Raw genomic sequence first — 25,181 nt, 5'->3', positions numbered from 1 at the left:
AAAGAATAGAATACCTGGTAAGTTCAAGTGAGAAACTGAAGTTGACAGCCTCAGAAAAAGAGGAAATTTATTTTGCACCTGTAGCTCGTTACTCAAAGTAGTGTCCAGTTAAACATTTCCCTAATGTGAATCTGGGGGGTGCGGTTCTGGTTTTTGGTCAGTCATAAAATAGCTTCATTTTTTCATAATCAAGTCATGATGCTTAAATCAGTAGCCCTTCAAAACAGTGAATTTTATTCAGTCTTCCTCAGTTACGCTCCTCATTATTCTACCATTCTATCAACCTCTCTATTGGCAAACTGTTGCTTGTGTATTATTTCTACCTGCTAAAAAATCTTATTACCTTAACTTTTAGTGTTACTATAGTGAATTTATACACCACATTCTGGCTCACGTTTTCAAAGTTTTTATCCTGTGTAGAAGATGCATTTTTATCTGGGTACAGAAGCTAACGTAAAATGCCTATTTATTCTTACTATCCACTTATAAAAGTAATGCTTATGTCATATGAGGTGAATAAGATACAAACATGTAATATGTCATGATGCGTCTGGAAGTGTTTTGGCTTAGTACATCATTCTCTTTAAAAACATTTGCACAAACTTTTGCTCGTGCCTGTGATGATGCCATTCTTTGTAGCTCTTGCAAAGCCTTTGAACTTACTTTGGGTTTTATGTTCCTTTGCATTAGGGTGTAGTTTTCTAAACAAAATACTTTCTTGAAAATACTACTTTCAACTGAATGTGATGATTTTAGGAGGCAGTGGGGGGGGGGGGGGGGGAAGAATAAAATTAACATCTCCGTTACTTTCAGCAGAGCATTTACGCACATTCATTAACAGTAGTAGCATTGCTGCTTATATGGCAGAGCCTTTCATGTCACAGGAATCCTTTTCACAGGGTTGTCTGAGGCTTTCAGTTCAGTCACTGAAGAGAGTGACAAAGCTTTGGCCCTGTGTTGAGGCAAAATTGATGAAGAACAGGAAAAGAGCAGTTTTTCACTTTATTTACACAATTGAAGCACACACAGGTTAAAGAAATTTGCCTGAAGTCACACAGGAAATCTTTGGCAAAGTGGGGAACCTTGCTAGTCTCAAGCCTGGTCTGCACATAGGGATTCAACGGTAGAAATATACCACCAGCCGAACTCTTATCAGCAGTTGTTCCCAGGAAGGAGGCAGCATGTGCTTGTGCAGCAGCGTTGTTTTCTTCTCTGAGAAATTGTAAAATATTTGATGTTTCAGAAAGCATTTTTCTCGAATACAGTCTTTCCACTACTATTAGTAATTAACTGGTATATGCGACTACCCAGATTGAGCACCTGGAGAGAAAACAATGGCAGCGTTTGCAAGGGCTGTATTTGAAAATAAACTAAAGGCATGTCCTGATTTATGTTATTCCTTTCATTGTAGTATCAATATCAGTGAATAAAAGACTGAAAAATAGTCCTAAATTCACTTCTGATTTTTTCTGTGTCTTAGATTTATACATTTGAAAATAGCACAGAAAGCCTTTTGCCAGCTTGTAAATACAGTCAAATAAATGTGTCAACACTAAGTAAGTAAATAAGTAAATAAACAAATTTGAAAACTACTAAACTGGAATCATCAAGTCTATAAGGATTGTTGAGACCAAACATTGTTTTTAAAGGCTGTTTTGAATTTTGACATATCTACTTCCTTAAGTTCTCATAGGATATGGAGCTTATTTTGAGTTACATTTTTCTTTAGGCTTAGCAGTTTCCTTAGGAGCTGCGTGATGCTTCTGAAGCACAAACTGTTCAGTGAAACTGAGTAAGTAAACAAGGGCCTGCTTTCATCCTGTGCTAATAAAATCCTTTGGTGTTTCATGGCTTCTAGAGTTAATCGTATCAAAATGGGTAAGAAGCTACAAATGTGTAGGTTTGTAGTTGCTGGTTGGATTATTTCCAAAATTATCAACATCGTCAATGTTTTCCTTATAAAAGTATGTCTGTCTTCCTGCCAAGTGCATAACTGAGCTAACAGGGTTTTTTGTATGTTTTTATTCTCTATTTCTCTAGCCTCCAAAACTCTTATAAATAGTATGCTGCGGGACCCTTCTCAGATTCCAGATGGAGTTCTAGCAAATCAAGTCTATCAGGTATTAATCACAGTTATCTTTTTTGTCTTTTTTTTTTTTTTTCCTGTGGCAATGCTGTTATCTGCCTAGCAGAGTAAAAGATTTTAAACCTCATTTAATTACTGTCATCGTAAACTATCAGTGAGGTCAGGGTGCACCATAAATGGCAATGCAATATTTGTGAGGGGAGCATTTCACTTTTTAATAGCTTGCTTTTATAGTGAATAAAAGCATGCAGTTTTTGTTTTCTGTGATTAAATCTGAACAGCATCTGATAGCCTTTTTGAAGAAAAGTAATTACTGCTTTTAAGATACTGTTTAACTATAATGGTTTTGTAGTTGCCCATCACTATACTACTTCTCTTATTTGTCTGCAGTGCACTGTGAATGACTGCTGTTATGGACCACTGGTGGACTGCATCAAACAGTATCCTTTCCCATAAAATTTTAGGTGCACAATTGACGAGCTTAGACTGTGTGGAAGAGATGTGTCTAGCTTTAACCTGACATAAAGTTCTGCTTCACAAAACACGTTTCATACTCCTCTGTTTTACATTCAATCAGCTAGAGGGTCACTGCAGAGCTTTTTCTTATACTGTTGTGTATATATATCTGTGAACAAAAATCAGATGGACCACGGGAAGTTGTCAGTTTGGTGGCTACGTGTTCATATGCCTGATCGAACCTCTTTGGTTTTGATTAGTTGAAATGCATGTCTGGTTTTCTGTTAAGACTGGTTGATCATGCTTTGAGCGGTGGAGTTGGGCGAGATGATCTCTGGAGATAACCTTCCAATCTCAACTATTCTGTGATTAAACTAATAGAGTGTTCAACATTATGGCATTGCTTAGTTATGAATATGAGTTTTAATCGGAATGTTTTCAAGTGCAGTTCAGGTGCGATTGACCGATTAGTATTTTTAAACTTGTATCTGACCTTCCAGTGCAGTTCTTTTACTTTCTCATTCTCTTAAAGGAAATTAGGCTAGCTGTTGAAAAAACCCTGTGTCGCTTAAATTTTACGGGAGTTGGGTTTTTGTAGTGTTGAAATGGTTAATTAGAGATCCTCAGTATCCAGTAAGAATACTGGGAGAACTCCACACAGTACTGAGCATTCCAGACTAAGATTATAATTTGTTAGGAATGATTGCTGTGACCCCAGAGCTGTTTAAATAAAGTCCTGAATTAGTAGCTCTTCTGTTTCAGCCTGCCATCAAAGAAACAATTTCAAAATCATGGCCAACTATCACTGAGCAGGCTAGCAAGGCAATGACCTCTCAAGCCCTAGAGAATCCTTGCATAAATCTCTGCGTGCAGTTTGGGGTAAGATTTTTATTTCACTGTACAGTTGCAGGGTAGGAGAGCTACAGCGATGTTTAGTTATGCATGAAAAACACTGCTTGTAGTTGGGATACATGTGGTGGTCACCCTTAAAAATATGTTATTTCCAGTAGAAATACTTGTCTGTTGTCTACTACAGTAGCTTTGCTCCCATTACCTTTAACAGCAGCAGGACAGAGTTCTAACTGTAATTGTACTTTGTGGTTTTAATCATAATTTTAAGTATTCATTGAGACTATCTTCAACATTAGTCACAGCTCTCTGAAAGTGCATAAATCTAATAAGTTACACTTTTTAAAAGGTTGTTGATCACTGATTTTCATATCTAAAATGTTAATATTTTGTTGATGAACAATCTGGCTATAGTCTTTTAAAAGCGTTGTGTTTCAAAGTAATAATACTACTTATGCAGAATTATGAATGGTTTTTGAGAATAACTTACCTGCGTTCCAAAAAGGTCTTTTCTATCCTCTTCAGATCCTGGTTCAGGTGAAGTTATTGAATATGCAGTGGCGTCAATGAGAATAATGAAGAGTTTTTCAATTCCATTTTGGTACAGAAAAGTTTAATACTAAGCTGCACGAGTGCATTATCTGCAACTATGTTGCTGAATTAGATGTTAATTTTGAGGTGCATAAAATAGTTAAAAATCGATTTAAAGTTAAGGTTTTAAAAGCATAATGTCTTCTGAAGGATTGCATATTGATTTTAAATATAACTATCTAATTGTATATGCATGGACTAAAGTATGAAGTCAACCTCTTTGTAAATGCCAAGAGGCTATTTTTCAGTAATAGTTCAGATGCTTACGGGAAACTAGGCTGCTGGATTGCATGAGTAGAAAATGGCTTGTGAGGTTATTTACAAGTTTTGCCCCATGGTCATTGCCATCCATCAATAACAGGTATTATTATAGACTAAGTCTAAGTGTTTCTGCTTATGGTGCATTATAAATTCTGTGTGCAGTATTTTTCTTACATTTTTGTGGTTCTTCATTGGCCCTTTTGTTGTGTAACTGCTAGTAGAGTTTAACATAATATATAGTTTCAACTGATAAAAACTGTGTGTGTGTGTGTGTATGTATGAAACTATTCCTTATAATTAGGTTTTTGCTGTTCAGCATGAAGTATTGATATAAATTAAGTAATTAACTCTAATGCTAAGGTGGTCTGTAGTTTAAGTTTTCAGAAGTTATTCTAAACAGAATTAGGGACTTTACTGTTTTTAATGCAAGATCCTTTATCATGTTATTCCATAAGATTCTTCTTGAAAGCCTCCAGAATAGAACTTCAACCTCCAGGAGGTTACATTAAAAATATTTGATGTGGTGACTTTTTAACATATTGCTAAGAATAGCACATTGCATCAACAGGCCGTCAGTGAAAAGGACTTCTCTATAAAATATTATTTCATCCTTCCCTGACGTTAGTTAATGCTTCTGAAAAATCAGTTAAAAGGATGTTTTACTACAGTAAGATGTTTCATATGGATGTAGTGCCTGTAAATTTCAGAATATAATGAAAAAACGGGTTTGTTTCATTCTTTGCTGAATCAGAGAATCGCTACACTGGTCAGTAAAGAGCAACTTCAAAGGTATTTAATGACATGTTTTAAGCTCACACTTTCTTTTAAATTGGGGTGGGGGGGGAATAAAGCAAAAATTGAAACATTACCCTTATTTATACTGAATAAATGTGATCTAATAGGTCTTAATTTTGTAAAATGTAAGCTGATGATAGAGTTGTCTGATTTCACAAAGTGCTAAATGCCTCTGAAAATCCCCGTAAGGAGTTTCAAAACTTCAGAGTTCAGATCAGTGATCACTTCTGAAATGCAGATGAAGGCCAATAAATATTGTCATTAATTACTTTGCCTACGATGTTTTTCTGAAGTTGCTTCGTTTTCAGAGTAATCTTCTATTTCTTAACCTGAAGCTATCAGCGCTATTGGGCATGAGCATGAAGTCTTGCTGCGAGAAATGCTCTTGGAAAAAAATCTCTCTTTCATAGGTAAGAATCTATAGCAGAGGCTAGCCAGTGAATCCTTAACTTCAAAGATTTCAGTGACTGTTTACTTAAGAAAAAAATAAGCCTCAACGCTCATTGTATTAGGTAGTAAAGGAAGAGTAAAAAATGATTGATGCGGTACATGTTATCTTTTATTGATTTAGAACTGAGCAGGAACTCAGTTACCTAATACCCTATATATACAGCACATGCACAGGCTTGCAATTAATATTTTATATAATAAGTAGCTGAAAAAATGCTTTAATATCTGCTGCAGTATTACTTTTGGTGTCATGAGATATTAGCCATAATCTAGGCCTTATGAGACTTTGGAGGAAGCATAAGAAATATTAGCTTCAAAATGCTTTATGTATTAAAGAACTGCTAGAGGATTCACTCATTTAGCTTTCTGTGCAGTTTCTGCTGAATTTTTGCCCCCTGCCTTCCAATCAATGCAAGCACTTTTTTCGTAATCCCTATATTTAAAGCTGTTTTAAGGATTAATTAGTTAGGAAGTTATTTCCATTTTTTTCTTCTAGCCTGCACTAAGTTTCTTGTATGAGAGTGCCATTAAAACAATGATTAGTGTTTAAAGCATAATTTCTCTTATTGTGATAATAAACTTAACAATGGCTTCTTAAATCTTAGGTTCCTTATGTGATGAGACAATAACAAAGTGAAATGCTGTCTTTTGGTAATGGTTGAGTGTTGTACTAAATCTGTGCGATCAGGGAATTTTGCTGGTTTTAGCAGAACCTAAGATCCTCTCCTAAAGCTGGCTTCAAGTTAAGGTTTTTGGGGACCTTAAATTCAATAAATTAGAAAGAGTATTAACGTTTTTAAAAGATTTGTCCATATGATTAAAGAACAGAGCGTGCTCTTCTGTTTTAGAGGAAAATGAAAAAAAGACAGGAATAACTACTGCATACAGACTTGCAAATGACACTGAAAATTTGAGGAGGTGGTTTTTCCTACTTGGCTGTAACAGCAGAGGTAGAGGTAATAGGCTTAAGTTGTAATTGCAGATGTGATGTTGAGTTAAAATACTAAACAGTTCTAGGAACAGTAAGTACAAAACAAGCTGCCAGGGAAGGTTATGGAATCACCTTCAATGAAAAATTCAAGGCTAGACTTGACACTCATCCATCAAAGCTGGTAATGAAATCAATCCTGTCACGATACAAGGGAATGGACTAGATGACTCACTAATGGATCCTCAACACAATGATTATCATTTTATTTGGCTTGTGCAAGCTTCTGTAGTACACAAGTCAGATTTAAATTTTAATGTTTCATGACCTTGGATAAGCATCAATTTGGTCTTTAGAAAAAAGCTCTAAGAAATCTGTGCTGTCAAATCAAAATACCTAGAATGGGTTAACTCATTACAATAGGAAGATATAAATGAGAGACCTTAATTTATTGTTTACGTTTTATCTATACTGAAGTATTGTTTAGTAATGATTTAAGATATGCTAAGTGGTTGTATTTATTATTTCTGTGCAATGCATATGTCTAAGGTTCTAGGTGTGATTTTTTTATTTTTTTTTTTAAAAAGGCCCTTTTCCCAAGTATCTGCAAGATGAATCCTACTGAATTGCTCACACTAAAATCTTTCTTTTCTGAAAAATTCCTTCCAAAACTGCTTGAAGAAACCCTCAGGAGAACAATAGAGTTGACAGTTTTTCCTGTAGGTCAACAAATTCAGGCTTTGTTAGGCTATGAGTAAGACTGTTACTGCAGTCGAGTTTTGAAGACGGCTTATGACTTAAATTGCTGTACTTGGCTAAAGAAACAGAATTCTTGCAGTTTCCATGTTAGCGTGCTGTTCCAGTGTCCTATTCTTAAAGAATACTAAGGTTTTTTGTATAAGCTGTGTTCACCTGGGCAACAGAGAGCCTATTACAGGAGAAGAAGACACAGTCAAAGGACACAGTGAATATAAATTGCCCCAGTATAGTCTTGGAGCATGAAATAGCTTTTCAGGTCCAGGATGTAATTTGTCTGTTTCTAGAGCAGTTAGCTTTCAAGGCCTACAGATCAGAAGTAACGCCTTCAGATTCACCCACAAATTGATTGGAAACCTATAGAAACTAATGGGGTTTGCAATTTATTAATCCACTGTTCATGAGAAGCACATCATATACCATGTCCTCTCTTCAGCAAAAACACAGCTCTCAAGTCTTTATCACTTTGCCTGAGATTAAAGTGATCAATGGAAGCATTCTCTCAAAACAGGCTAAAGCTTCACTTGGCGTGCTTAAATGCCAGGAATTTCTAGGTTCTGTATAAGGTCTTTATTTTTTTAATATCTTTGCCATGAATGTATTAGAAAAGCTTTTAGCTATAATGGAAAGGTACTGACCTTTGTCTGGAACCTTATCCTCCTTTGGTTCCCACCGTGGTGTCCCTCAGTAGTAGCCTGGATATAAATCATGAAATCTGATCGGTGTTTTCTGCTGTAATCTTAAATTTGCAGTTGCTGCTCATTCATGCACCAACAGAAGAATGTTTGGTTTCTTTGCTATATCCAGAGGCTAGTATAAGAACAATGATGTGTTAAATGGTTATGATTGAGTGTGAAGTTATGGTAAAGATGAAGCTCCAGTTTTGTTGGAAATCTAAGTTAATGGGGAATCTGTAGAATAGCTACTCACTAGGGCTGTTTCAATGTAATTTTCAAATCCAAGGATGCATAAATATAACTGTCAAAGCTGCTGTGGGCTGGCTTTCAAGCAGTTGTTAAATTGTTCTCTTCATCCATGCAAGAGCTGAAAGATCTTTTAAGGTGCAGAATGCTATCTCTGTAGCTTCTGGATCAATGTGACACATACATGGCCTGAAAAGCCAGAACTTCTTTTCTTTTGGGGGGGTTTTGGTTTAAAAAAGAAGTTTGTGGTGACTGTGAGGAGTTTCTGTAATGCTTTTTCTTTTCTTTCTCCAAAGTTAAAAAGTTTCAAAATACTTATAGAAAGAATAATGTATAATTATGCTCCCGCACATGATGGGCAACTCACATCAATAATAAACATGTTTTTAACATATTTTCCAATGTTAATCATAACAAAACTGTTAGGAGAAACTAAGTGAAAACACTCAGAAACAGATTTAAAACAAAAAACATGTTCTTTTTCAAGCTATGTCAAAAGATTTTAAAAGTAATCAGACATCCTTGAAAAAAGAGGCTGTTGAAGAATATTAAATGTAATGCTGATGCAAACTCCAGTTGAGAGACCTGCCAGGCTGACCCATCAGAAATGTTTTTACATCTGTCCTGATTTTCAGTGGATTTTTCTAAAGTACATTTCCCTAGTTTGTGATACTAGCATTTGTTAGATGTGGTACAGAAGTCTGAATTTTCTGTTGCCATTTGGGTGTTCTTAAATAATGAAAATTTCAGCTGGGACGTCCTGTTGTCTTTTCTAGATTGTTTTAAACAATTAAGAGCAGATTACAGTTAAATAGAGTTGAATGAAACTGGATTATTCTTGATTTTCATCAAGATTAAGAGATTACTTAGAACATTAATTCATTTTTGTCTTATGGCATAAAACTCTCTATTCATAGGTTCTGTTAAATTAGAACCTTGTTAATCTAAAAATCTTTTATCTGTATACCTGACAGTCTTTGAAAAAATAGCCAACAACCAAGTCTGTCTCCAAATCCTAGAAAAGTTTAACAGCAGATTGGGTGATAAAATGAAGTGTTGCATTGCAAAGACTTGTATATAGAATATAGTGTGCTTAAAGTGAAGAAATACTCTCAAATTTCAAAAGAAATACTACAGCTATCAAAAAGAATAAACAGCTATTGCAGTTTACACTTAAGTGAATTTACAACTTTCCAAAATTACTCCTGTCCCACCTTCAGTATTAGTTCACTATATACAAAAAATACTTTGGAGTGACATTCTTCAGTGAGAAAGAGGAGGGAAGTTTGTTTTAGGTGCTTTTAAAATACTTTGATTTCTAAGAGTGCATGTTTTTCTTGTCATTAAAATGTTACTTGGACTCAAACTGCTGACCTTTCAGGATATGCACAAAGTATTCTAAAACTGAGTTCTGAACATTGGCCATGAAACTACTGTCCTAACCTGATAAATGGATTGGAAATAAGCTACCCAACAGTGAGAATGGACCATTAATTTTAATCAAAGGTGATGTAGAAAGGCGAATGGGATGCATGACAATGTCAACAGCCCGGTAGGTGTTAAGGGGCTACACAGCCTTGCTTGTTACTAGGTAGTGCCATTAGTTGAGCTTGGGTGAAGACAGAAAGCCATGCCTGGAATTGAATGACCAGGTCACTCCAAATTCTAATGGAGAAATGGTGTTTCAGAAATACCAATGTAATGGTATCGGAAATCAAGGACAATAGTTTAGAAAATATTAAGGGCTTGCTTTGGGCTTTTTTTTTTTTAAAAAAGAAGCTTCTTTTGTCTTTTGCAGCTTTATCTTGCTCACTCGTCGTTTCTTGAAATATTCAGCTCTAGTATTTGTAAGCAATCAAGTTGTAGAGTTAATGTTAACAGAATTTTTAAATCTTTCTGTGTCCTGAAATCAGATAAGTTCTAGAGAATGCTGGATGCAAGATAAACTAAAATTGTGGCTTCTCTCTCCTTTAATAAATTCCTGGAGGAGAAGGATTTTCTTGTTCTTTTTTTAACAACTATATGCTAACTTTAAAATAAAACCAAGAAGGCAGCTACAATACACCTACATTTGTGGTGTTGGTAGGATTAATGTTAACAGCTTCCTAATGTGGGGAGACTCTTCTTTCAGCCAGGGAATATACCTCTTTATTTTGAATATTTGGGGGTTATAAAATACTGTATGACAGCTTGAATTAATGATGTTTATAATGAAGACATAAAAATGCAGGGATGACAAAGAAGCATTTTTATATCCATGCTTCAGGTTTTCTACGAAGGTTCATTTAATCTGACACAGCACTGCATGCATAAGATAGATATGTATGACTGCATTAATAATTCCTGCACTCTTATTTAAAATAAAATTAATTATACTGCTGTCTACTTAATAGAATAGTTTTATAAACAATAGTTCTTATTCTCTATGTATAGCTGAAGATCAGCTTCGTGCAAAGGGTTATGACAAAACACCAGATTTTATTTTAGAAGTGCCAGTGGGTAAGTCTTTTAAAAGAATTTTTATTATTTTATTTTGTGTAAAGTGCTCATGCTAAAATATTATGGCTGTGTGAGTGAAGGATATTATAGGATATTACAAATTAGTCTCTTTTTACAGTAGTTACCCAAAAATTTTTAGAACTCCTAGTTTTGATCAGAGTTTGATCATTAGCATTATCCAGTGTTTCCTCTTTGGTCTCTGCATGGTTTTGTCTCATTATCACAAAAAGAAAAAAAAAAAATCAAGCAACAATAAGAACCCCCAACCTCTGAAATACCTATAATTGTCTTAAATGTCTTGACCCAATCAGTTCAAAGCAGACTTAAGAGTATTACCATTACACCTGTAAGTCATTGCGTAAGGGTTTGTCGTTGTGCAGTTATTCTTTTGCCATCACTTTGCATCTAAATACAACTCTGCAGTTCTTTATTGTTTTTTAAAAGCCTGCATAACAAGAAACGAGGAATAAAAGCAGGTATAAAGGTCATGTCAAATTTCATCAAAGTTTTCTGGTCTGGAGGCCATGTAAGAAGGTAATCAGATGATCTAGTGGCTGGGCCATGGAAGAAGAAACATCCATGATGTCCAAGTGTAAAGAATTATTAATCACTTTTTGTAAATTGACTTTCATGCCAAAAGACTTCTGCTTTGAATCCATAAAAAGCAGCACCTCTCTATGTAGATGCCTGCAGTTGTCTATCAGAGAGAATAAGAAGACTGAAAGCTCTGTGTGAAAGTCATATGCGACTAGTTTTTTGTTCTTCGTGTTGATAACAGCGGGAATTCTTGCTGAGATAACTGATTTGTACACTGGTATAACGAATTGAGTGTGTACTATAAAATGTCTCACTACTCAGAAGTGCTTGAGATACCACCTTTCAGCACAATAATCTGTTATCCAGTAGATAAACAGCTATGTACATGAGAGTCTTCTGAGAAGTTTTTTAAGACTTTCCTTAGCCCCATGATACTTACATTCCTAATCACCTTTCTAAAAAAGAAAAATGGTAGTGATGTTAATAAGATAAAAAGTACCTTTTCAAATGAACCAGTCCATATTTGAAACAGTGAGATTTGGCGTCCTAATGATCTGCAATTCACTTTTGTCAAACCACACTTGGAGCATTTTCAATTAATTTTTACTTCTTCACTTCCATACCTCTTATTTGTGGAGGGTCTTGGGGAGCTACCAAGGACTTGAGGGGGTGAGGGAATGTTGGTTTTTATCACGCCTAAAGTTTGCAGGGAAGATTGTGGAATTATGGAATCACAGAATGACTGATGCTGGAAGGGACCTCTGGTGGTCATCTGCTCAAGCAGGGTTACCTGGAGCTGGTTGCCCAGGACCATGTCCAGACAGCTTTTGAATATCTGCAAGGATGGGGACTCTACCACCTCCCTGGGCAACCTGTGCCAGGGCTCAGTCACCCTCACAGTGAGAAAGGGTTTCCTGATGTTCAGAGGGATCTTCCCATGTTTCAGTTTGTGCCCATTGCCTCTGGTCCTGTCACTGGGCACCACTGAAAAGAGCCGGTGTCCCTCTTCTTAACACGTGCCCTTCAGATAGTACATACATTGATAAGATTCCCCAGTAGTGTGGACTGCAATACACACAGTACATACTTGGTATTAAGATACTCACTTTTACATTAGGAACAGGTAGGATTATATCCCAGCTATTTAGGAGCCTGATTAGTTGCTTTTCTAGTTTCCATTTAGATGGAGCTGATCTTTTTAATGCTTGAGAAAGGAAACTGGGAAACACCTAAGGGGCCTATAAGAAAGTTGGGGACAAACTTTGTAGCAGGGCCTGTTGCAATAGGACAAGGGATAATGGTTTTAAAATGAAAGAGGGTAGATTTAGACCAGAAACAAGGAAGACATTTTTTACAATGATGAGGGTGGTGAAACCCTGGCACAGGTTGCCCAGAGGGGTGGTCAATGCCCCATCCCTGGAAACATTCAAGGTCAGGTTGGACGGGGCTCTGAGCAACCTGATCTACTTGAAGATGTCCCTGCTCACTGCAGGGGGGTTGGACTAGATGACCTTTAAAGGTCCCTCCCAACCCAAACTGTTCTATGAGTCTATGATAAGTTAAATTGATAGCAGGGTAGTGGTGGCATATAGACCTTAGTGTGGTGACTTCATGAGTTATTTACCCAGATTTCCCTAGTAATTTTAGTCTGTGGTCAATCGTGTGCTCTACAGCTGCTTTAATCTTTCTGTGTTGTGTTTCTGGGTCTGCATGCCCCTTGAGTACCTCATCCCAGCTCAAACTTAGGCTAAGACATCTTGGCTGTGGATATCATAGGGAACTCAAAATAAAGGAAACATTTTTAAGACCTCAATAATGATACCCCACACTACCTTTTTGAAGAAAGAATGCTCTTTTAGAGTGATTCTTATAATCTTTCCTGCAAAATTAGGTTATCAACTTCAGAGAGAACTTTCCTTTTACCAAAAAAGATAATTTTATTAATAGTAGAAATTCACCCTTGCAAGAAATGAGGAAAGACATGAATCAAAGCAAATTCCACAGCATTGAAAGAAAAAGAAATTAAAAATAACGTTTTTTCACATAAGCCTTCTTATTCCTAACTTCTTTCTGGTGAAGCATTACTGATTTTGCAAAAGTAGGGGAGCAGGTATATATCTGTGATAAACCTCCTTGCCATTCTCACACCTTTCACTCTGGATTGGTGAGAAGTTTCTGGTTTTAGTAGCTTAGCCAAAACAGATCGTGTTATTCACCAGACGTTTTCAATTCGTTACCTCACAACTCCTTTCCAGCAAAGTAAGGGTGAAAGTAGGATGCAATTGCACCTTAGTCTAGTCTCTTTTTCTTTGCGTTCTGTTTGTGTTAAAATAAATGCAGATGTGTAGAACAGGGTGTAATTAAACTGAATTTTATATAATTATCCATTAAAATATTTTCTGGTACTTTTTTTGAAAAATGTCCTATGTGCATATTGGAAAAATATTTTTACAAATATATAACTCTGTTGCAAGCATGAATTATGTCATAGATTGGGGGTAGACAGGATGTTCCCAAACACGTTCTTGCAGGCTGTTGAGTTTGATTTTCAGAATACACTTTATTTTCTGCTGTTACCCTAGCTGTTGAAGGACACATAATTCACTGGATTGAAAGCAAAGCCTCATTTGGTGATGAAAGTAGCCACCAAGCATACTTGCAGGACCAATTTTGGAGCTACTGGAACAGGTACGTTTCTGCTATTTTTCTTTATAGATAAATAGGACTGCATTTTTAGAGTAACTTGAGAAAACACTAGTGACTTCAGTATTAAGGCATGTGAACAAAATACGTGTTACTAATCTGACATTTTGGATGTCATTAATTAGTATGTCAGATTGGAATGCTGAAATATTTGTGAAAGTTCACATAGTTTTTAACATGCAGCAAATATATATGATGATCTTAAAATAATGTTAGATGACAGAATAAGTTACTTTGGTACAGAAGTTACATGTCAATTATTTTAGTACCTGACTTTGAAGGAAGATTTTTCTCTAATGTTTTGTAATACCTGCAAGGTGCCAAATTTGTTATAAAATCTTCACAAGCCAAGTGGGTTTTGTATTAAGAGCTTTATTGCTCATTATATCTAGGATAATACTGTGTCATTGGGTTTTTTCAATAAAAGGGGTTGTTTTTGTATGTTTTCTACGTTTTAAACAGTAATAACAGTCTTCAAGCTAAAAAATGTAAGTATTTGCAGGAACATAAGGAGGGAAATAAGTTAGGCAGACAGAATTTTTGAACATGTTGATGGTATTGGTATGAAGAAATTTCTTTTAAAGACAGTTAAAATAGTTCTGATTTATTCTTACAACAGTTGCTATTGTATGTATTTATATACCTTTCCATGGTACTAGAAGCCTCCTCCCTACAGGAGTTTTCTTTGAAAAAAAATCCTAACCAAGATGCTTCATCTTCAATTCCATTTTTGTATGTGGTGGAACCCTAAGCAGGGTAGTGAGTAAGTGAGGTACATGAAAGTTTTAATAAAGCATTTTTAAAAGCATAAATTTAGAAGTCTGCTCAGTGTTCACAAGAGAGCATCAATGAAATCTGAGGGATAGTGGAGAAGATGGCACAAATGTGTGCACGTGCAACAAATAGACAGCTTGTGTCAACATCAGAGGCTAGTCTGGTGACCATTAGTATTTCAGCTGAATAGGAGAAACGCCAAGGTGAAAATGGCTAGTCTTAGCTTGGGAAATACCTTAAAAGCAGATTCTATAGGAGGCAGCGGAAAAAGGGAAACTGAATCTTCAGAGTTTGGAATTATACTCTGCAGCAACTTTCTCAATTGACATGAGAAGGACCTGCTCTTATTTGACAATACCAGAAAGCAGTTACATGGAAGTCTTGAATTGATGTAATGGGAACCTCAGGAAGACTGTCAGTTGTTGGGTAAAGATACTGTACTACAGGAATTTTGTGAAACATATAACCAGTATACAAGACTTAGAAAGAAATTTGAGTATATACAATATCAATGCAAACGGTGAGAATGGCAGGAGAGATGGTGACGCAAACATTGCTGAACTTGCACATCGGTTAAATAAGAGGAGATGGGGAAGCTCAGGCTGGGAGGAGGCTATTAGATATACTGGCTTGAATATTTTCTGAGGAGAAAGGATGCGTTTGAAGGGATCTGTCAGACAAAAGCAGCTCCAAGACATGAATTTTAAATAGATGATATGAGCATGAAGATACTAAGTTGAGATGGGGTGAAAGTTGAGCAGACAAGTAGGACGAAGGCGCTGATCCATTTGTTGTTTACAGTAAAATTGCCATTGCAAAGTTGAGGTTGTACTTTCTGTCTTTTTTTGTGCTCAGCAAAATGACTGTCCACATTTTGGTTTGAGTTATGAAATGTGTAAAAACATTTGAGAATAGCGTGTACCATTTGAATCTGGCATTTCCAAAAGAAACTTCTCTTACGGCTTTATCAGGAAACAAAGACATAGCTAACTTCATTTTAATTTTATCATGCACTAATTAATATTGCAACTTCAAAAATGGAGTAACATCTCTCACTGAGCTGTTAGTCAAGTACCTTTAATTCTGCAAAAGTTAGACTGAACTGATGTGGATCAATAAGACTGCTTTGGAAGTAGTTTTGAGATTTTGCCAAATCTTGTGTTATAGCTGTTCTTACTGAAAACAACTACAAAAAATTGTTGATTCTTAAATACAGTGACTTTACATTCATATAAAGGAAACTAGAAGTCTCCTTAGTGAGACTTGTTACTCCCTAAATCCAGAATGTAATGATTAGGTAGATTTCTCGGGGTTTTTTTTTTTTAAAGAACAGATCCTGTTAGTTTGGTACTGCTCAGCCAAGCTAACAGTATCACCACATCTCCTGAAATTAATTCTGATTTATTGCAGCTTCTTCTAATATGACATTTGGGTTAGTGAACACTTGTTGACAGATTAGGTTGTGAGTAGGTTAGACAGTTAACTTTCATTGCTCTCTGGAACTGTTTGTCGGAAAAGACACAGGTGTAGCTGCACAAACTGTGAATCAATTTTGTATGATTTAATCAGCCTATGCAGGGATCTCTCCAGTGAGAACCAGCTTCCCAGTCAATTCACTGCACCTGTGTGTCTCCTTGCCTCTTGAAGGAGGAATCATTTGGAGAAGAAGCATCAGTTTGCAGCAGAGGTATCATGACACTCAGCTGATAGTTCAGGGTTTTGTAAACCTGATCTGTTGGTTGATCTTAAAGCCGAAATGAAATCGGAGAGAAAACTTGCAACATCACCTGTTAACGTGTGGATAGAAATACGTGTCTAGATACTTTGAAAGGAGTGATGGTGAGAGGTTTTTAGACCTTTTCCATACAGCTTTTTTATTGTTTCTCTGAAAAGTACGGGTGAGACTGGAAAAGTTTCTAGGGTTTTTTTCCCACATCTGTCACAGACAGAAGTTTAATTCCACACACAATCTGACTGAAAGCTTTGAACATAGCTGTGGTTTGTTTGCTGTTATGTGTGTATTTCATTAAACCCTGTACTCTCTGCTAACTAAATCTGTGAGAGTCTTAAATTGGTCTGTACTGACAGGAAAGAAATGGCACTTTCTCATTTAACAGAACAGCTCCCTAGATGCAGTCAACCATGTCTGTTCACCTCAGTGCAAAAGAACACCTTTTTATTACTCTGAGTTCTGCAGGGACAGCTTAGCAAGGTTTTTTATGGCTCATACATCAATGGTATTGTTAAGCAATTTTCAGTTGCAATGCTGCACTGCAACCTCATCTTCAAATTAAGCTTCACATTAAAAATGTACAAAGTGTACCATGTCATTGGGTTTGCACAGTTGTAATTTAAGATGCTGTTCAGATATTGAGAATTTTCAATAATAAAGAAACAGGAGAAGGCAAGTTTGGTCTTACATATTCCCAGACTGATTTTGGAGAGTGATGTTTTAGAAAAAAGCTATTTTATATACTGAACAAACTTAGTATAAAATGATTCATGTACTTACAGAATCCCTTCCCCCAGTATATTCGTTCCTTCAAAGTGGTGGCATCCACTGAGCAGGATATAGCCTTCACCACCACCAAACAAGACAACTGCATGTGCAAAATGTAATTGCTTTGCGCACGTGTAGTAGATACCACACGTCTCATTGTTCGCTGGCCCGCATTGATGTATTTCTTGTAACCATGAGGATTAAAACTGTTGAATAGTCTGTGTGACCGAAGGTAATTTGAAGAACATGAACAGGAAGTAGCACAGATTGTGCTCTAAAACAGGGTCTGAGAACATGTAAATTATTTGAGGATTGAAATGAATGCTGCTACTTCTTTCTTTCCCATAGTGTCTAATTGTATAATTTTTTTCTAACTTGAATTAAAAATCGGAGCCCTGGCTGTAAAAGTCTGTTAGTCAGAGCTGATAGGCATGACTACTGCTTGCTGAGAGCCATATCGAGATCAGCAACACACGGTTCAAATAGTAATTAGTGGGTGCACTGTCAGTGACTTGCTGTAGGAAGATATAAACTCAAATACAGCAATTTACATTTTATGTCTTCTGCGGGCCCAGCTAAGGCATATGTACATTCTGGAATGTAATTTCTAGAGAGTCCCAGGAGAAAGCTTGACACCGTTATTAGCTAAAGAAACTTTACTATATGTGAGGAAGACCGTAGGAAAATGTCACAGTTGACACTGATATTAAACTAAAGGTAATTTCACATAGTGAAAGAGAAGCATTTCATCTTCTCTTTGAATAAGAATGGTAAGTCATCCCTGTACTAAATTCCTTCCACCATTTGCTTGTATTCTAAATGTTGTTAGTCCTATGCTTCTGCTTTTTTGAAAGAATAAATAAAAGCAAGTTTCCCGTAAGTACTTTTAAAATAGTAACCCCACTTTTTGGAAGCCTAAATTAATGATTAAATGCGTTGTTAATTAATACATTATGTCTGATCTTGAGACTTCAGTTTATAAATAACTGTCATCCTAAAATTACCATAGAGTCCTGTATGTTAAAAGAAGGTGTTTATTTCAGATAAATGCAAACAGAAACATTGCAAAGGGTTGTATGTCAGTCACAGACACAGCCAATGTGGTGTTAGGATTTTTTTGGGAAGAGTGTTCTGCTCAAATTCATTTGCAGTTGACTGTAAAGATGAATCGTATGTGAGCAAAGGTTGAATCAGAACATCAGAACAATACATGTTTTTTTCTGTTCAGCCGTTTAAAATGGTTTGACGTTCCTGTGAAGGCTGTTTAAGTAATAATTGTTGTCTGATTGTAGGTGGTAGGAGAAGAGGGAGTTACGTTGTGGGTTTATGGATATCTGTTCTATAACAAGATCAATATTCTCCAATTGCAAATGGTTTAAAAAGTTGTACTGGTGAGTTGAAAGCCAGTGGTATAACAACTTGACTTGGAGGAAACCTTGGGAGTTGCATTTGTCAAGTGGCTAGGGAAACTGTTCATGCATACCCAGTATCCAAAGCTTCATTGGCAGCCCAAACATAAAGAACTGAAAGGTCATTCTTCTTCCTGCCGTATGATGGTTTGTTGACATATTTTGACACACTGGTACAATGCTGAAAGGTTCTGACCTTACTGCAACACTGAGGGACTTAGGGTTTGTTTAGCTATCTAATGCTTGTAGATTTTCACACATGCTGGGCTTTGCTCTGCTCTTTTTTCCCCTCTCCCTCCTGGGTCTACTTGAATTAATGAATTAATCCTAAACAAAAATGGATTAGATAGAAGAGAGAGTTTATTATTATTTTTGCCACTTAGAACAATATATAGGTAAGTTTCTTCAAAAATAATTCACTTTTTTAAAATTTGCCCTGCCAACTTGCTAACCTCAGTAGCGCTGAGTAAGATACTTTTGTTTATAGACAAGAGAATCAAAAGCACTGAAGAGTGCTGTTTTCTCCTAGTTTACTGATTCAGTAGTTTAATTTGTGAAGATTGCAAAATTCTGTGTTCTCCTGCGAGAGAAACAGTTATATGTGTACACTCACACACATACATACACTCACATATTTATATAGGCATACCTCCGCACTTCAGAAATGTTCTAGATACATTTAGTTTATTTCCAGCAGTATTTGACATGATTATTATTCTTATTTAATGACAAATTAACAGTATAAAAATCAACATGTATTTTATGAAAAATAAAAATATTTTACTTTAGTTCAAAAGTAATGCTTTTAGATCTTACCAGTCATCCCCTCTTTAACAACATGATTGAGTAACAGAGCATGAAGACATTTTCCATTGAGACCATGGCTTATGCCTAGCATTGCAATAATGTTAATTGTTTGGCCTAGCATTGTAGGTTGTCTTATTTTGTATGAAAATTAATTTTTGCCAAAGCAAAGAAAGAACAGACCATACTATATTCATGCTTACATTTGAATTATTGATATTAATTATGTATTTTCATGTGTTGCTCTACTTAGATATTTTCTATTTTCTTTAATATGGACGTGAAATTTGGATTTTCAGTATAATTTAATTCTCTTAAGCCTCTTTCACTGCTAGATTGTTAGATTCTCAACTTAAAAAGTAGTAAATGAAGCACTACGTAGCTTTGTTTAAATTATTTTTCCTTCTATTTTTCTCTACTGTCTTAAATACTGTTGTGTCACAGGAGACTCATGTAGTGCAGCTAGAGCATTTTCAGCTTCCATCCACGTTACTGCAAGGCTTCAGCTCCAATTTTCCTGGTATTTCTCATTCAGATTAGACAAGCATCTAAGTTTATGTACGATAAGAGCTGACAGCATAGATCCTGCTATGCTTGCCAAAGGCCTGGTTGCAGACACTCCACTATGTCAAAGAATGTCAACCCCCCACAGACCTTACCTTTCAGAATTCCATGTAATTTTTAATTGACATTTACATCTGACATTTTCAATGTATTTCTGAATGTTGAGTCTTTATCTACCTAGTAATAGTTAAAACCAAACCAAACCAAAGCCAAAAGAATCCCTTCCTGTAAACTATGATATCATATATTTTTTATTTAACAAGGTCAAGTTGCTGGGCTGAAACTCAAGAATGACCAACTCCCCCTTGCTTTGTGTAATTCTATATTTGCTAGTCTAATCCATTTCAAATGACAATTAAGGAGGGTAGTAGGGAGTATAAAGCAAAATTTAACTCTTAGTGCTAAGGAACAAAGCATAAGTATATTATTATTACTATGCACCATGCACGGGAAGGATACGGAGACTTCAAGGAAATTTTCAGAATACTAACAGAGGTTTTTCCATTGAGTCAGGTACTTGGATATTGAAAGTGGTACCTTCATACCTATATTCGTACGACATAGACATGTAAACAGCATAATATTGCAAATGAAGTGAAGCTGGCAAGTATGTAATTTAGCTGCGTGTTGCAGTGTGTTGTACTTCCTTGCCTTCAGAAATCTCAAGTTTTCATTTGGTTTGAAATACTAAAAGCCTAATAAATTAGTACGACCATAATTTTCCATCTATGAGAAGTTAGAATGAAGAACTACAGTTGATCATAAATGTCACAAAGCGAAGAAGTAGAAGCAGCATTTTGTCACAAATAATGCTGCTTTTCTTCTAATTAGTTAATTTACATTTTATAAATTAAGGGCAAGATTCAGACAGAAGATAATCTAGTACCATATCATAGCTTTACTGACCTGTATTTGTATATGCCAAATTTAAGTTAATTAGAAATGTAGATGCTGTTTGTTTTATCTGTCAAAAAGCTCATCTTAAAAAAAAAAATCTAGACACACTTTTTCCCTCTACATTTATCATCTAAATAATAGTCTTGCCAAGATGGCAGCCTCATAATAAACTCTTTTCAGTGGAGTGATGGGTAATGAAGCTTGCTTGTGAAGGCAGCGAAAAATGTTGTCTAGCCAAATGTGTGAATATGATGGCTAGAGAATCAGTGGACTTTCTCAGTCATCAATCTTTTTAGTAGCCTCTTATACATCTGAATATTTTGATAGATGATCTAATAATTGAGTTATCTATCTTTCTAGCTATCAGAGTTGCATAAAAATTATTCTCACATGCTATTGAATATTATATATGTTGGGCATCCAGTAAATTTTTCAAAAAAGGTCCAAGAGGTGGAGGAATTTAGTTGTCTTAAACAGCCTTTAATATATTAAATTATAAACTACTATATATAGGATATAAAACTATTTGTACTAATACAGGAAAAAAGTAAATAATGTCAATAACTGATTACAGATAGGACTCACAGTAAATAAAGCACATAAAAACACGAGACTGGTGAGGTTAGTGCACAATGTAAGAGAAATCCGAGTTATAAAATGAGTAGATTCAGTAGTCCCTGGCTGGTTAATGGACAGCAGTCACATCTACACACAGTTGCACAAATTCCTTGTGTCTAGGAAATCTTGGCTCAGGCAAAGAGTAATACAGTGTCACTGTGGAGCCCCTGTGAGAGCAGTTTCCCTTGATTAAAGATGAGACTGAAAAGTATATATTGAAAGTGCCCACATTTTGTTTATTCCGGGTGATTGTCAATAAGGATTTGTGTTGCCAGAGCACAAGAATCTGCTTTCCTAGGACACTAATCTTGCATTAAAGGAGGCAGTCAGGGTATTTGGGTAAGTTGCAGTAAGCACATCGTCAGATGTGTCTTTCTTACTTGCTCTGAGTAGCAAAGCAAAATGATTGTTGGTGTCAGCGTCATTTTTTAAGCACTGCACTTCAAGCAGACGTTATGAAATTCTTGACTTTGAATGCATTTCTGCTCAAAGGGTCAGAGAAAAATTATTTCAACAATAATAAAAATCTTTTGCATCAAGGATACTTTCAATTCAAATACCCTTTTTCCCCCCTCAGTGTCACCAGTTTATGTTCAATTACATACTTTTCTATAGATTGTATAAAGTTCCTCCTTGTGAATTCTTGAAACCTGTATGTGGGGGGCTAATTTTTTTTTTTAAATGCGGTTATTCTGGATTATAGTATATTTTCATTTTTAGTACTTTATTTGTAGATTTCATAACTACAGCAAGGTATGAACAAGTACATTTTATGAACAGTCTCCAGTTAGCAAAGTGGCGTTTCTTTCTCTGCTCAGATCTTGAGTGACCAGCGTACTTTCCTGAGGATTTCAAAAAGTTCACTCGTTGCAGAATTGTAGTGGAATAGGCATCAGAGGGACCTGCTTTACAGTTACTAGGTGCTTAAAGGGGAAAGGCAATGGTGGATTTCAAGGAGTTGGACATTATCATCATTTGACAAGTACTCTGTGAAAGTATCATTGGGCCTCATTGGACTTTGCCATTGCATATGGATCTACAAATTGAACAAAGTTTTGGCTGTCTCACTGACAGCGGTTGTGACTCTCATGCTTAGTAAGCAAAGTTCTCCATGTTTAAGAGTTCTTGTTAAACATGCATAATTAGTTTGATACAATTTGGGTACACATAAAGCAAGACACTGAAATACGATTACTTGAGTATCAAAAATGTAAAAGCTTAAAATAAAAATTTGGTTCTGAAGTTCCACACTTGTCTTGCTAGATTGCACCCCACATAAACAGTCTGCATATTTGTTTTCAGTAATGTTTACATTGATTTTATGCAATTATAATTGATGTAAGTGTAATTTCACATAAGCATAATTTAAACCTATAACTAAGGCAGTAGGAAACGAATTACAAAAAAAAAAGGTTAAATAATTCTCTCTCATTACTGGGAGAGTTTTAATATAAGAAAGCTAATATTGCTTCTGAATATATAAATTCATAAGGAATTAACTGGAATTGATCAAAGCCAATATTTGATTTTCTTTACTATATGTGGCTTCTTCTGACCTTAAGTAAATTGGCAGTTATTCTAGTTAGTATTTGTAGCATGTCTACTTGAGAACATACCGAGCTCCCATGCATACACAGTGTGTTATTCAAACTTATGTATATATTTGAGTGTATAATTTTAGAATGTTTATATCTTAATTTAGGAAGGCGATAGCAAGCATCTGTGCTCCTTCTGGTTTGTCATTTGATTAACATGCTCTCATCCATCACTAGTCTTTGATATGAACATCAAGAAATGATGTCCTTTTGTTTTAAATGGTAAATATGCCTTTGTCATGAATGCTTACAGACACTTCAGGATTTACATCTGAATTGTCAAAGTGTAACTGCACAGCTGCTCTGATGTGTGACATAATTAGTGAAATAAAGAACTTTTTAATTTTTCACCGGTAGGCCGTAAATATTGACATTACAAGACTGTAGCTGTGACGCTGAAAAAATTTGTCCTTCATCCACTGTTTTTCTAAGATGTGCTGTTCATCAACAGGAGATAATCAGCTCTACAAGAGTCTCTGCGGACATTCCTATTTGCATGGTCCAAGCCTGTCTCTTCAGGTTTCATTATTTAGGTCTGATGTCTAGTTAGCTCTTATCAAAACTAATACCATCTGAACTACCAGGCTTCTGGTGGTCACACAACCAACATGAAAATTTCTTCCGTCTGACTAATATTATTAAAGACAGTATCTCTTTAAACTTGAGCTTTGTTTCAGTGTCTAGATCAATTACATCTTGTAAATGCATTTCCATCAATGTTTCGCTGTTTGTTTCAAAAGATGAAATACATCTGAATTAAATTACATTCTGCACATTTTTAAATTTAAAAAGTAGTGCAAATGCAGGTGTTTAGACTAAAGCTTTACTACTATTCTTACTATGTCTTGATGCTACTAAGGCTACTGTATTGCCGGCTTCTCATTGTTGGAATAGTACAGTAAGTTAAAATGTTATCGAAGACGGACACCTAGATGGGCTTCTATCAGTATTTTATCAGCTATTTGTAGCAAAAATTGAGTTTGTCATGCAAATATGTAATTCAAATTTAGTTCCTGCGGAAAGCAAGTGTTCCTTGAAATCTTGGGGTTCACTTATACATGATAAAGCATTATTTCCTGTATTTCTTTTCTGCTGTGGCAGTTATGGTGTTCTGAGTTTATAATGGTTAAATGAATTTCGTCTTTTAAGTGCTGTAATGCTGCCACTGAATCTTTGAAATGTACAGTTTCAAGATCTTGCAATTTATAGCCTTTAAAATTTACAAAACAGTTCAGAGGGAACTTTAGCAACATATCCCACAAAATTATTTAAGGGCCCCTGATCATGATCAGCTTATAGTTGCAATATTTTGTAATATCCTATATATAATACACTGCAATATTTAGGGGGTTTTAAACTTTTTATTATTCTTTACCTCAGAGACTTTGACTACAACATTTTTTGTGTAATCGAGTTGATTTGATCCCAAGTTCGTTTAAAGCATAATGTCATGTAAAAATCATCACATTATTGATCTCTCTTTATTTGGAATATACTATTTACTTGATTTTAAAATAATGAAAAGCATACATATTTCAGGCTCTCTGAAAGTATATTCTCATTTACTTGGTTCAAGAGGATAAATACCTTGTATCCTTTGCAACACAGGCCAATATATTAAGTGAGATTTTCTGGCATACGAAGGATGCCTGTGAGTTTTTGAGATACTGAAGCTGTAACCCAACTTGAAGACGACAATGATGGCACTCAGCTTCTGTCCAGAGTTAATCAGCTGCAGAATTTGTAAACTGCGTATGTGTCAAAGTTGAAAATGTTAGCACTCTGATAGAAGCTTGAAAAGGTTAGACCTGATAAAAGCCATCAGCAGTTAAAGAAAGTGATTTATGGGAATGTAATGACACAAAATGCCTCATTTATCACTCATATATAGATAGGTTAAGGTTTCTGTGTCATACTTTAAAAACTTGACCACTTAGAATTGTCAAAATAGGTCCTTAATTGCCCATCATACATTTCAGTTCAAATTTCTTTGCTTGAATTTTGGTGATTTTACTGTTTTGCTTCTCATATGGTTCTTTTTAAAGTCATTCATATTTCATATTTATTTCGTATTTGTTTCAAATGGTATGCTCAGTGCTCTGTTAGAACTTTTATTAGGTAAAGCTGTTGATTTGAGTGCTATCCAAATCTTCCGCTGATTTACAATTTCATTCAGCCTAACTGTA

General features: G+C 35.6%; 1 protein-coding gene across 8 annotated transcripts in view; it reads left to right on the top strand.

Annotated features, from left to right (window-relative positions):
* The window catches only part of CDIN1 (CDAN1 interacting nuclease 1), a 127,695-nt gene that overhangs the window by 50,320 nt on the left and 52,194 nt on the right, over positions 1-25,181 (top strand). For 7 of the 8 annotated variants that reach the window (XM_064460156.1, XM_064460155.1, XM_064460163.1 and 4 more), the window contains 5 exons: positions 2,041-2,120; positions 2,477-2,526; positions 5,381-5,448; positions 10,529-10,594; positions 13,714-13,819. In XM_064460156.1, the coding sequence (XP_064316226.1) occupies positions 2,041-2,120; positions 2,477-2,526; positions 5,381-5,448; positions 10,529-10,594; positions 13,714-13,819 (370 nt within the window). Of the gene's footprint in view, positions 1-2,040; positions 2,121-2,476; positions 2,527-5,380; positions 5,449-10,528; positions 10,595-13,713; positions 13,820-22,218; positions 23,346-25,181 lie in introns of those variants that run through there. The other variant, XM_064460157.1, reaches the window with a different exon arrangement.

Source organism: Phalacrocorax carbo, chromosome 9, assembly GCF_963921805.1.
Source record: "Phalacrocorax carbo chromosome 9, bPhaCar2.1, whole genome shotgun sequence".
NCBI classification, from domain to species: Eukaryota; Metazoa; Chordata; class Aves; order Suliformes; family Phalacrocoracidae; genus Phalacrocorax; species Phalacrocorax carbo.
This window is presented reverse-complemented; position numbering and strand designations above follow the sequence as displayed.